Raw genomic sequence first — 14,068 nt, forward strand, 5'->3', positions numbered from 1 at the left:
TTTGATTCTATAATTATGCTAAGCCTGATGTATTCATTCGAGAGATTATCTTAAAAGGGAGTCAGTACCTTTTAGAAAAAGGTGTATCCTCTGCACCACTGAGGGAAACTATCCTGATTTGCAAAGATCAAAGTTTTGTCATTTACACATGAAAGCCTCCCCTAGACCTAGGAGCGGGGGGGGGGGTCAAGTCCCAAACTCCTCAGGCTTGTTCAACTGCCGTTTTCTGTGCAGGTCGTCTGTCAACACTCGTGAACCTGAATTTCCACAGCCACTTCCAGAGCCGTTTACGGACCAAAATCCCACTTTTCGTTCAGTGTATGCTGTGACGTTCTGAGCCCTGATTCGCTGTAACCGGGCAGCAGCTGCGGAGTAGGCGGGAGCAGGACCACACCGACCAATCAGTGGCGGCCGGCGCCAGGAAGTACACCGTCTCCGGCTTGTCCGTACCTCACAGGTGGCTCCGAGTCCGTCCACTTCCTGACGTCCGTCTCACAGCGTTACTGAAGAAAGACGAGCGAGTGGACAGCAGACCGACCCTGCGCTTTAGAACCGGACATACAACTCTGACCGAGGAGACCTGCGAGCCCGGAAGGTAGGAAGCTAAGTGTGCTAGCTGCCACCACCAGCCACTGGGTCCACACTGTGGAGGGTTCTCGTTTATCAGAATGAACAGTGACAGAGTGATTTCTCCAACTACTTCAAGTGATGACATGAGTTCAGTTAGTTCGATGAATAGTGCTCACTCTGTTCCACACGGGTTGGAATTGTCACAATGACGCAACCTGTGAGGGAGCTGAAATCACACTTCTTCCTTTCTCTTAATTATAGTATAGTAATAATATAATATGTTGTTCAGCTGCAGCATGTCTCTCATATGCAAAATAACAAGTGAGCTTTGTCACATGTCATCTGTTTCTAGATAAAGTGCATCCTTCATATGAAAGGAAATGTCTGAATGACCTAGTGACAAATGAAAGCAGCAGTGTTACCTGCTCAGAGTCTGAGAAGGGCTCATGAAACAGTGAAGTCAGATCATTTACACTGGTAATATTCCGTTAATAACTTTAATAATAATAACTTTATTTGTAAAGCACCATTTAACACAAAGTACAAAGTGCTACACAATAGAAAACCACTGTTTAAAATCCAGATGGAGGTACATAAATAATAATCATCATAATGATTAATAATAGAGATAAAAGACCAAAACACCCCATGTAAATTCAGGAATATGTCTTCTGACATAAGTAAATCAGTTATGTGACAAATGAATTATTATCAACGTGAACACACAACTAGTTGTTGAGTTTTTTTTATGCAGTCATGATTTAGGTCATTAAATATTCGGTATGAAAGGTTGCTTTAATTTGTCAGAATTTCAATTTATCTAAAAATAAAAATAAACGTAACAGGTTTTTGTAATGTGGATCATGTGAGTTCATGATTCCATACCTGGGGCCGCTGAGCCATGGCTGTTCAAACAGGTCAGATCAGTGTGGAGTTTGGTTAAAAATGCTAAACTGTTAATGTGAGTGGAGATTTTTTAGCAACTACATCTCAATTCAATGCATGAGTAATCCGATTGTGTAAATGTATTCAAATAAAAGACTAAACTACTACAAATATTTTTAGATTTTACAAAGTTGACGAAATACATGATGTGAAGGAAAAAACATCATCTTCTGTTTTTCATAATATGACTTTGTGTATGTTGCCGGAGTTGCAGAAAAACTCAAGAGACTTTTTTTCAAGCACCACATACGATAAGCCCAGCCGTAGCCCAGGCAGAAGCGTGTCCATCATTAGGACAAACCACATACGTCCTTTTTAAGGCCCAACAGTAAACAACTTTACGAAACCACATTTAAATTCACTAGATACAGATTTTTATTTGGATCTGCTCAAAATTCAACGAAAAACATGGGGGAATCCTGGATCCGTCCCCTGAACCGGTTCCTCTCACTAGTCAGTTAGACCTGATGAAGCCTCTGGGTAAATTATCTAAGTCCTGTCGCCTAAGTACACATGTACAATACCTGAAGATACCATGAAACTGGATGAATGACATTCTTCACAGACAAGACATTTTGTTATGTTTTTGTATTGGACTTTGATACTGTCTTACCACAGACTTTGACTGCTCCTTACATTGCAGGTGAATCAGAATGGCTCAGGGAATACCAGATGAGGTGATGCTGAATACTGCACTGATAAAAGACTTGGCAGAAGTGGCCAGAGACGCAGCACTTCAGCAGGGTGTCCTAATGAGGATCAAAGAGACCCCCAACTCATCGGAGGTGAGAGGTGGAAACACACACATTTTAGGCTACATCCAGACTACTACGTTTTCATTTGAAAATGCATATACATTGCTACGGATAAGCCTGGAGTCCACACTACTTCAGAGTTATAGAGCGGCTAAAACAGAGAAGTTTGGAAACACTGCTGGCTGCTTTTTTACTTTGAAAACCCTAGGGCAGAGTTTTAGTCTGGAGGGGCAGAAACAGAGATGTTTGAAGATGAAGTGTCGTCTTTGCTAACAGCTGTTGTGCAGTGAAATTCAGCTTTTTACAAGGATACAACTGTTTACATGTGTAGGAGACAATCTGACAATCAAGCTACCTGTGACAATTCCCGTGTCCAACATACACGCGCATTCGTTCCTGTTTACACCAGCACGTGCGTGCCCAGTGCCCATAAGTGGTCACATGATGTGCCTTTTACAGCATGTTAGAATGGACGGGGATTCAAACTCACTTGACGTCAAACCGCTTGTGTGGATAGAGGTCGTTTTTTGAATGTAAACGTTGTAGTATGGATGTAGCCTTAGTTGACCAGCACTGGATGTGAGTTCTGCCAATTCAGAGACCCTCTTTAGCACAATTTAATACAATCCAATACAAATACATGCTTTTTAATTGGTTTGTCATATACAGTGTATTTGATAGAATACTTGTGGTTCAATCCCATCAACTTGTTTGTGGTCACACAACCCAACAGAACCTTAAGTTGTATTCTAGTTGAGATGTCAAACAAAAGTCCGTCAATGACGCAGCCTGTACGAGAACTCAACTCACTCTTCTTCTTGCGATCATAACTAACTTTCAAGTCAAGGCTGTTCAGGAAGGGCACTGCTACATCTCACCCACTATCAGCTGCAAAATACCATGTGAGCATCGTGCTTCTTAACCATATCGTCTCTGATATTCACTGAACAAGCTGTAAGGATCATGTAAGGTAATGTTAGATGACATCTAAATGAGAAAAAAGACAGACAGACCGAGAAACCGATGAATCCAACAGTGTTACATATTCAGTCTGAGAAGGGTCATGAAACAATGAAGTCAGATACTTTGCATGCTTTCTGTGATTATACAACATGAGCCCCAGCCAATGAAAGAGCACATAATACCGCTCCAGTGGGTTGTTGAGCCATGGCTGTTGAAGCAGGCGTGGCCATGAAGTCATGTCAGGAATTTGTTGTGCTTCATTCCAAATGATCACTTTCCTCTCATACCGTGTGCAGTGGTCGTGTTTTGTTTTTTCGTTGAATGGTCTTTTGATGTCAGCATTCTTTTCTTACATTTTCCCTCTTGTTTTTCAGCTGGTGACTTACACTTCATTCACACTCTTTCCCACGCCTGTGCCTAAAGCTGTGTTCTACCAGGCTCTGGCAGTGCAAACTCACTACAACACCCTGGTGGACAGGATCAGCCAGGATCCAGACTTTCTGCTAGAAGCTCTTGCTAGGTAGTATATGACACTAGTATAATGATGGTCTCCTCAGAAGTTTGGCAATACACAACTTCACCTAAACACCACGTTATTGTTGAATTCTCTGAGTGGGTCTGTGTTAACTGAGTGAAATCATTTGTTTTGTAGCACTATCGCAGTGGATGACTTCACTGCGAAGTTGTTCAAGATCCATCAACAGATCCTGAAAGAAGGAAGGTCTCAAGTATGTAAACTTGTAGTAATGTCAATTACAGAGCCTTGTTATCAGTGGTCTTAGGTGGAGTTAGAGGTCTTGATGTTTACCCATTTAAAAATGAACACACTTTTACACAATTATTATTTTTAAGTTGCCTTGTAATGACGACATAAAGCAGGAGGATCACACACAGACTGGAGCATTTGTTCTTCTTTATTCAAACACCGTAATATTGAATTAGATTTACTTTGATCAGCAGCCAAATGATCCTCTGGACCAATGAGTTTGTGTTGACTTCATGCAAATGTCCTGCCTGCATCCATGACATGTAGGAAAAACGCAAAGCACCATCCAAACAACAAAAGATGTTTCGTTCGCAATGCAGAAATGCTCGATGCATTAAATGTCAGTGTGATGTTTCTTTGCCTTCCTCCCAGTCTATTGTGTTGGGTCTCAATCGCTCTGATTATATGCTGGACCAGAGAGAGGACGGGACGTCATCTCTAAAACAGATAGAGATCAACACCATTGCTGCTAGTTTTGGAGGTCTCTCATCACGCACGCCAGATTTACATCGGTAAGTCAGTTGTTAATTTGCTCCTCACAGATTGTAGTTTATTATATAGCTGCAGTTTACAACTGTTATGGATGGTAATGCATAATAGATCACCTATAAGGACTCAACAGGCAGTCAGATTTAGTAAACCAGCAACCATTTCATGATGATGCTTTTTCCTTTGTCTGATGATGGCCCCCCTGCACAGTCAAAACGAAACTGAAAACTAAACCATCTGCCCTGTAACCTATTTGATAATGCTACTTGAACATCAAAAACTGACAGTGTGTTGTTGCTTTAATTAGAAGAAGAAATAGTAGACAAAGAGTGAAATAATATGTTTCCCTACATGTTTGCTCTGATTAAAAGATAACTATATGTTTCCTTCATGTTTCTCGACAGACAAATACTTAAGGTAGCCGGCCGGCTGGAGGAGAGTCAGCGCATCCTCGACAATAATCCTGTTGCTGGTCTGGCTGGAGCAATTGCTAAAGCCTGGGAGCTGTATGCATCAGAGAGGTGAGACTATATTTCAGTTTGAAATCGAGCTACAATGGCATTCAGAAGGCCCAACAGTCCCCTTAAATTCAATCAGGCTGCAACAGATTTCACACACTCAGATTTCAGTCCCCAAAATGTGCCTGTTGTTTTGAGTGATTTCTCTGGGAAATCAGTTAAAATGTTGAAAAGTAAAAATGTTAAAGAAACTGAAAAAAACACCCTGGTTCCACCCCTTATCCGGGTCCGCACCAACGTTTAACGGGCTCCTACCTGACCCATTCTGCATCCCTCTACCAAATGTTGTGGTAATCTGTCCAATAGATTTAGCATATTCCTGCAAACAAACCACCAAACAAACATACTGGGGTGACAATAATTACCCCCTTAGCTGAGGTAATAATTAATACTACGTTAAAGTGCTGCGTCTCAACTTTTAAGTGGAAAATGTATGTTAATACAGAAAGAACTGTAAATGAGATGAAGGTCTTTCAACTCATAGAACCCTGTAATTGCAAGGGTTCAAAAGTAGCTGAGCATGTGGCTATGAAAGGATGCTTGAGCAACGTGTGATATAAGAGCTCACACTAAGATTTGACTCATAGCTGAGATGTGCTATTTAGGTTGTGGTGGAGTGGTCTCAATATGAGGAGTGAAGAGATGATCATGGTGAAGGAAGATAAATAAAAGTGTTATCAAAGATGGTTGCTTTTTCACAGTCAACAGTGGGCATGTTCTAAAACAGTGCCGAAAGGAGAAAAAAAAGGCAAACAAGCTGGCAGATTGAGAACAGGTCTCGTGGAAGAGCAGAAAATCATTTGCAAGATAAAGAATAAATCCCTTCATGATTGCACTACAAGCTGAGAATGCTCTTCAGGATGTAGGCGGACTTGTTTTCCTCTTGGTGTTTAAGATAAGACTTCCTGACTAGAACCTCAAGACGATGCACTACAGTTTGCATTTCACACAAACACTCACAACGAAACTGTTGCGTTGTAACGACTGAAGAAACAAAAGTTAACCTCTATCAAAATGATGTCAAGAAGAAAACGTGGAGGAATAAAGTTACAGCACATGGATTTAATATAATTTGGGTATCTATGGACAGTCACCCTTACAGGTCCCAGATTTTCTTATCCGCATTGTAAGAAGCTCCCTGTCGAAATAATTTCAAGAGAGACCTTTCCTTCCAGGGAAAGGCTCTCCCACCCATGACCTGACTATTACCTTTGACAACTCCGTGGTAACCCCCCCACCCCAGACTGCTAGGAACCTGGGTGTGACACTCGACAGTCAACTCTTCCTTTCCACCAACATTGCTGCAACAACCTGCTCGTGCAGATACATGCTGCACAACATCAGGAGAATACGTCCCCTTCTCACTCAGAGGAGGCGCAGGTCTCTGGTCCAGGCTCTGGTCATCTCACGCCTAGACTATTGCAACTCCCTCCTGGCTGGTTTTACCTGCTCGTGCCATCCGACCTCTGCAGCTCATCCAGAATACAGCAGTTCGACTGGTCTTCAACCTAAGTTCACTCAGACTACTCCGCTCCTCCGCTCCCTTCACTGGTTACCAGTAGCTGCCTGCATCCGTTTCATAACACTAGTACTTGTATACCGTACTGTGAACGGATCGGTTCTAGTCTACATCCAGGACATGGTCAAATCTTACACCTCAGCCCGTCCACTTAACTCTGCATCGGCCAATCGGCTGGCTGCTGCCTCACTGCGAGCTAAACACTCAACAAAATCACGACTGTTTGCTGTCCTGGCTCCTAAATGGTGGAACGAGCTCCCCATTGACATCAGGACAGCCGAAAGTCTACACATCTTCCGCTACAGGCTAAAGACACATCTCTTCCGACTACACCTTGGATACATTTTTTTTTTTTTAAGTACCACTTTAGTAGCACTTATATGGCACTTACATATAGCACTTTGTAGTTTGGCTTTCTTGAAGCAAATTGTACTTACTTGATTCTTGTTGTTGTGGGTTTGTACCCTCATGGTTGAATGCACTTATTGTAAGTCGCTTTGGATAAAAGCGTCAGCTAAATGAAATGTAATGTAATATAATCTTCTGATTGTCCAGAATAATGTTAAAACTAGTGGTGATGGTGCTTTACAGGAGAAATGTTTGTCATTACAGAGCCATCGTCATGTTCTTGGTGGAAGACACCCAAAGAAACATCTTTGACCAGCGATGTATTGAGTATGAGCTGTGGAAGAAGTAAGTTGTTGGTACTGAGGAGGAAGCTGTTCCCAGTTACATCAACCAACATTTGATATGAAAGCAATGCAATTTTAATGGAAAATGTAGCAATGCTGTGTTTCGTTATGGCTGCTTGGGCCTTGTGCCTTGATTCACATATTTCACTCCCTTAGCTTTAATGGCCTTTTTCTGTATTTTATAGAAATTTTGTATATTTGTGTGCAAAAGAATGTGGGCATCATTCAGTTGGAAGTGGGCCTTTGGAATGCACATTAAACAGGAAGGTTGATCTCATTGTGTTTCAGAAACATTCCCACAAGAAGAAAGCGGTTTGAGGATGTTTGTAAAACAGGAACACTTCAGGACAAGAAGCTTTTTGTGTAAGAATGATTCTTTCAGTCACATTTATGTTCATGAATTTTACAATCAGGTTTACTTACTGTGGATCCACGTCACTTTTGTTTTACAGTGATGGCCTGGAGGTTGCAGTGGTGTACTTCAGGAATGGCTACATGCCTCAGAACTACGTTTCTGAACAGGTCTTGATTCATTTCTTTACTCCTAGTTTTAGGTGATGTGTATGTGAAGTGCAGTCAAGATGGAAAACTTAGTTTTTACTCCTCCATATCTGTTACAAACCCTAAAAAAAGTGTTACGGTATCTGCATAGACCAAACTGCATGTGGATCTGCCAAAGAACAGGTGATGTAAAGACCAGTGCAACAGATACAAGAGAGAGACCCAAAAGGCCCCAGGCTGAGTGGGGCTGTTACAGTGAAATAAAACAATGAGTGGAACGAGGCCAATGCAGGAACAATCAAGACTTTGACTGGGACCCCAGACGCTTTGGTAAACTGGACGTCCCGCTAGGTTCTAGCTGAGTGGTGCTGGGTAAACAGGGAGAAGCACAGAATCTTAGCACATGGTGACAAACCTGAGATTCTAATTACACTGAAACTAAAACTGCAACAAACAAATGGTAATTTCAAAATAACATAGGAAGTTAAGGCAGGAAGTTTACACAGGGATCAGATCATGACAGTTTATATTCTAAGAGATTGTCACCTCTTTTTCTTCTTTGCCGCTACTCTGTCATGTTGGACTTGTATTGGCAGAATAATGAATTGCCATGATAGAAAATTAAAAAACAACTAATTATGGTATGTTAATGCAGTCAAATGTTTTCACAGCAAAGCTGTTTAGTCTGGTCTATTTTGGTCCCTTTTACAATCTGAATGCACTGAAGGGCAAACTGCATATCTATATTATGAACAGTAAACTGTAAATATCTGATAAGAGCCACATAAGTCAAAATTGATTTAGATTTTTGAAGCAAAGGCAAAAGTTATTGGATCAGAGTTTGTAACAAACACACAGCTGAATTGAAGTTAGTTTAAGTCAGATTTTATTGGGACTGATGGTCGGGTTATCTACTGCATAGTGACCACACATCACAAGAATGTTTCTTTTGCTGATGCGCTTTTGAAAGTGCTGATTGTGTGACTGCGTGTTACTATCCTTCATTCTCCTGTCAGTCTGAGGTCACATGATACCTGCCCCTGCAACGAAAAACAAACAGTTTTCATGCTCTGCTGGCCAATGGGCCCTCTGCTTTGTCAGGAATGTCCACCAAGAGAAAACAGGCATCAAAAATACCCCCAAAACTGTGTAAGCCCTCTTGGACCCAGTTGGAAGAAGAGTTCATGCAAACCAATGCAAATCAAATATAAGGATCCATAAAGGATGTCAGCAATTGTAATGACTTTTGCTCTTTTTTACATACAGTTGAGTGTCTGAACATCACCTTTTGCAAATAGTGGTCAGTTAAATAGAACTTTCTTTATGAGGGAAGTAAATCAGATCACATGATATTCTGCCGAACTGTATTATGATGTGTAGAGGTGGGTCTGAATCAGATTCATGTTTTTTTCTTATTGTAGTATTGGGATGCTCGTCTTCTGATTGAGCGCTCCCTGGCTGTGAAGTGTCCAGACATCGGCACCCACCTGGCTGGAACCAAGAAGGTCCAGCAGGTGCTCGCACAACCTGGAGTTCTGAAGAAGTTCTTCCCCGACCAGCCTCAGGTAGTGGAGCAGATCAGAGCAACGTTCACTGGCCTCTACACTTTAGACATGGTAAGAGAGTGACACATGCTAAGTTGAATTTGTATAGAATGCTGTGAAAAGGTGCCTCAATCTAATTTGGAAAAAGACAAGATAACCCAAGTAAAGGAAAAGTGCATTTTATAAATGATGATTTCTTTTTCTGATTGAAAATAACTACCCAAACCTGTGAAAAAGTGTTTCCCCCTCAGTTTCTAATTAACCAATTGACCATATCTGATGTATCACATGATGCCACAGACTGAAGAAATTCAATAATAGAAGCAAAACAAAGTCATGAAAACGATTAGTCTGGAAAGGGTTACAAAACCATTGCTAAGGCTCTGAGACTCCAGAGCCATTATCTTGGACAAGTGGCAAACCTCCACAGAAGTGGCTGGCTGACCAACAAAGGAACCTAAATGAACAAGTAAAGAACCACAGGCCGGTCAGAAATGGTCAGTGTTGATGATTCCACAATAAGAAAGAAACTGGGCGTCCATGGGAGAGCTGCAAGGTGCAAAACACCGCTGACCAAAAAGAACACAAAGGCTCGTCTCGCATTTCCCAAAAACATCATCATGACCCCCCAAGATGTTTGGGATTATGTTCTGTGGACTGATGAGTGAAAAGAAGAACTTTTTGGAAGACATGGGTCCCATTAGGTCTAGCGTACAGCTAACACAGCATTCCACAATAAGAACATCATACCATCAGTCAAACACTAGTGGTAGTGTGATGGTGTGGAGCTGCTTTGCTTTTAGAACCTGAATGACTTTCCATCATTGAACCATGAGTTCTGCTCTCTACTAGAAATTCCTGAAGGAGCATGTCGGCCCATAATTTCTTTACCTATAGCTAAAGCGCAGTAGGTTTTTGCAGCAGGACAATGATCCCGAGCACAAAGGCAAGAAGAGCGGGTCAGAGTTCCTCCACAGTGATGCACAAGACTCATGGCAAGTTATTGCCAATGTTAAATGGCAGTTTTTACCAAAAGTGACACAACACTTGTGATTTGTGGGGTAATTACTTTTTCACATGGCTGATTTAGGTTTTTAAGAACTCTCAATGAAAATGTAATTAAAAAAACATATATTTTGTCGGAATCATTTAAATGTGACAAATAAGCAAAAATAGACGTTATTCGAGAGCAAATACGTTCACAGCACTTATGAAAAAGTATTAAGTCATAACATATTTGTCCTGAAAAGCTAAACTCTAATTTTCTGTGCTAATACTGTATGTCCTGTCATGGTTTCCTTTCCTCATTAATATCTCTGTTGTTGTTGTTGCCTAAAGGGCCCAGAGGGTGACAAAACAGTAGCGATGGCTCTGGCAGCACCGGACCGGTTTGTCCTGAAGCCCCAGCGAGAAGGAGGAGGTGGGATTACACAAACGTATTTAAAATGAACAAATCCTAAAACCCCTGACTCTTTACTTGTTATAATTTGTTTCCTGCGGGCCCAAAGTGCAGAACACAAACACAGCAGGAAGATGGTAGTAAAAAAAGGTTTATTGTTCAATAGCTGGAGCTGGGGTGGGGGTGGCAGGCAGTGGAGATCCAAAGGTCCTGGCAGGGGGAGGCCGGAGCGGATTAAGGTGAACAAACGAATGGTGCGCAGCTGGTTCTGTGGCAAAAAGGGAGCGCGGGGTAAATTAGCATCAAAAAGCAAGAGGTGAAATCACAAAGCCGAGATATGTTACCACACTGGTGAACAGATCTGGCGACGACAGACGAGCTGAGGTCTTGTAGACTGAGAGGTGGAGTTGATGAGGAGATGAAGCTCAGCTGCGCAGGTATTCAACAAGAGCCCCCCCCCAGCTCCAGGTAGAGCCACACAGGAAAGGAGAAACAGTGAGGGAAGGGAAAACACAGAGCACAAAAAAGAGGTGGAAAACCTGCTCCTAACATTACTCACCTTTTCTTAAAGCAAGTAGGGAACATTTCAGAAATAGTTTTTTGTCGCATATTCGCTAAAACTGAGTACATGTAGTACATGAGACGGATAATCTCTGAACAAATCTAGAAGCCTGTATTTTTTTAACCATATTTATTTCAGCAAGTTGAGAAAATATGATGTTCATATTTCTTCATGGTTTATTGACACATCATTATAATGCTGTTTTCCAAGGCAATAACATCTATGGCTCAGAGATCTGCAAGATCCTGGAGGGAATGAAGGAGCCTACAGAGAGGACGGCCTATATTCTGATGGATAAAATCCACCCCACCCCCTCAAAGAACTACCTGCTGCAGCGAGATGCTCCCCTCCAGATCTGTAACTGTCTCTCTGAACTGGGAGCGTTCGGAGCATATGTCAGGTATGTATTCACAGTTTCACTGGTATAAAATATATTGTGGGATATTGTGATAAAACAGGTTGGGGGGGTTAATGACGTTTCTAACACTTGACAGAAACAGAAATGATGAAAACAATAACAAATAATTCAGGAAGGAAAAGCAGAGTCACACACGTAGAAGACACAGATATCAAGAGAGCCGACAAACGTGTAGATGTGTTGTTAAAAAAAATATATAACGTGATCCCCGCAGCGTAATTAATAGGTGACATCCTGCCTCTGTCTGCTGCTCCACCCCTCATCTGAATCCACTGGAGGATTTGTTGCTGTTGTGAACGCGTCTGAGCAGAGAACCTCCTGCTGTGTCGTTCTCCACAGATCCTCCCCAGCTCATGTCCTAAAACAGCTTTAAAGGATTATGAAATGTATTTTAATATCACACTCACCTACAATAAGTGCAGCGAAGACTCCTGGTCTCTGTAACCTTTGCAGTATTTGTTCCTCATCTCAGTGTATGAACTGAGTGTGAGACAAAATCTATAATCCTTGATCTGCAAGCTGGCATGATCATATATTTCCCACTCGCCCAACATGAGTACTGCTTATCTAAAATACATTTTTCTACATTTATACACACAAGATATGAGAATAAAACAAGAAACTTCTTCTTTTTAGGTTTTGAATTCAAATTTACATTAGATTTACACTTTACACATAAAGTGAATCACTTGTTAGAGAGCTGCAGTTTTACTCTTGTTAGTGTTTGGAATAAAGAATATATCTAAATTCTGTTTCCAGTATAAAACCCTTAGTTTAAGATTTATCAATTAAACTTTATTAACATTCAGGTGTGTTTTAGATGAGACTTGCACACTCACAGCAGCTATATTAACCAACCACAGTGAATTTAAGCTTGTCTTACTTTATCATTTCTCTTTGTTTGCTTCCAGACAAGGTGAAGACATGGTGATGAACGAGTGTGTGGGCCATCTGCTTAGGACCAAGAGTTCAGAACACGCAGATGGAGGCGTAGCAGTGGGAGTCGCTGTGCTGGACAATCCTCTCCTCTTCTGAGAAGTTACTCTTTTCCTCGCTGGGCTTTCAACACAAAATGCACAAATGGTAAACGGTGGAAACAAGGTTGCACTTTTGAGCCGCATTGTAACTTTGGCCTCAACAGCATGAACAGACTGAGCAAATATGTCCCAGATATATATATATATATATATAATTTATAGCTCTAAAGTGGTTTATGAGGACCAATTTTCAATTGTTACATATGTCTGTCCAAAATGCAGGGCTGCTCTCAAATACATACTCAAGGGTTTAGGAAAGTTATAAAACTTCTTGCTAGTAAGTGATTTAAAAGCATCATTTTAATATAATATCCCCACTTCAGTAACAGGTTAAAATTCCATAATTTTCAATAAATGCTGATATGGGGACATTTATAGGATAATGTGTACTGTTACTGTATCACTTCACAGTAGAAACATGGTAAAGTTGGACCAAATCACCACCTTGTGGTACTCAAATGTTACTACCACATGTTCCAATATGTTGTGAACCAGTGTGGCCACCCTCTGTTATTAAAAGGTGGTTAAAAAAGGTCTTACAACATATTTCAAAACAATTTAACTCAACTGCAGCCTCCCACTGATACAGTTATAGTTTAGGAAAGCCCATGTTAAAAGGAATACTCTCAGGATTACTAGTTTAATAAAAAAGAAATGATAAAGTGTCCTTAATTAACAGCTGTTTGAGATTTATTTCACTATTTTTATCACTTGAACTATGCCAAGTACAAAAAGTACTTCAAACACGTCGACACTGAGGTTTTGCTTTTCTTCTTTTTAAATAGATTCCTCTCACACATCTATGAACACAGGTTGATCAGCATTTTAACAGCCACCACAGCTGGTGAAGTGAACATACAACGTAATGATACTAATGTGACACTGGATTAAAAAACTTTGACATTCAATCATCCATCAGCTTGGATTATCATTTCTACTGAAAAATGAAAATAGCAGCTAGAGAAAATTGAATGTCCTATTAAAGTTTCAGGTCCGTTTTGCAATGAGACTATATGACCTGTGCTGGGCTTTACATACAGGCCACACTGTGGATCATTGAAAGTATAGTGACACATAAAGTGACCTGCTGTTCCATATAATAGGGTCAATCCTGTGATTGTAACACATTGAGAGAAATTGTTAACATATGATGAAGGAAATTAATAAAAAACACACTGTCTTTTCTCTGGTGTATTAATATATTTATTCTGGTAACAGACTCCAAATGTTACATTCTTGAATCTGTAACCACTCCACCCCCCACCGGCCTATTACAGCAAAATATCATATAATGTTCAGTCTCTTAGAATAACAGATTCCTGTAAGAACAGTTCACAATAAGAATATTTCAGACACTGAGACAAATCAATGGTCATGACTGGTCATTCTG

At 40.9% G+C, this 14,068-nt stretch overlaps 1 protein-coding gene across 1 annotated transcript; it reads left to right on the forward strand.

Moving 5' to 3' along the window:
• The first annotated feature begins 378 nt into the window (after positions 1-378).
• gss (glutathione synthetase) lies at positions 379-13,863 on the forward strand. Its single transcript, XM_035160101.2, has 13 exons — positions 379-595; positions 2,159-2,300; positions 3,608-3,753; positions 3,886-3,961; positions 4,372-4,511; positions 4,893-5,009; positions 7,138-7,218; positions 7,506-7,580; positions 7,670-7,739; positions 9,140-9,334; positions 10,601-10,682; positions 11,434-11,623; positions 12,553-13,863. The coding sequence occupies exons 2-13, from the start codon at positions 2,169-2,171 to the stop codon at positions 12,674-12,676; spliced, it is 1,428 nt and encodes a 475-aa protein (XP_035015992.1). The 5' UTR covers positions 379-595; positions 2,159-2,168; the 3' UTR covers positions 12,677-13,863.
• Positions 13,864-14,068: the final 205 nt, after the last annotated feature.

The sequence above is a fragment of the Hippoglossus stenolepis genome, chromosome 6 (genome assembly GCF_022539355.2).
Source record: "Hippoglossus stenolepis isolate QCI-W04-F060 chromosome 6, HSTE1.2, whole genome shotgun sequence".
Taxonomy (NCBI): Eukaryota; Metazoa; Chordata; class Actinopteri; order Pleuronectiformes; family Pleuronectidae; genus Hippoglossus; species Hippoglossus stenolepis.

Excerpts from the sequence above, each read along its gene's own strand:
- gss (XM_035160101.2), top strand. The coding sequence starts at position 2,169 with ATGGCTCAGGGAATACCAGATGAGGTGATGCTGAATACTGCACTGATA. Across the intron at positions 7,219-7,505 it reads GAGTATGAGCTGTGGAAGAA|AAACATTCCCACAAGAAGAA; the intron begins GTAAGTTGTTGG and ends ATTGTGTTTCAG. Across the intron at positions 7,740-9,139 it reads AGAACTACGTTTCTGAACAG|TATTGGGATGCTCGTCTTCT; the intron begins GTCTTGATTCAT and ends TTCTTATTGTAG.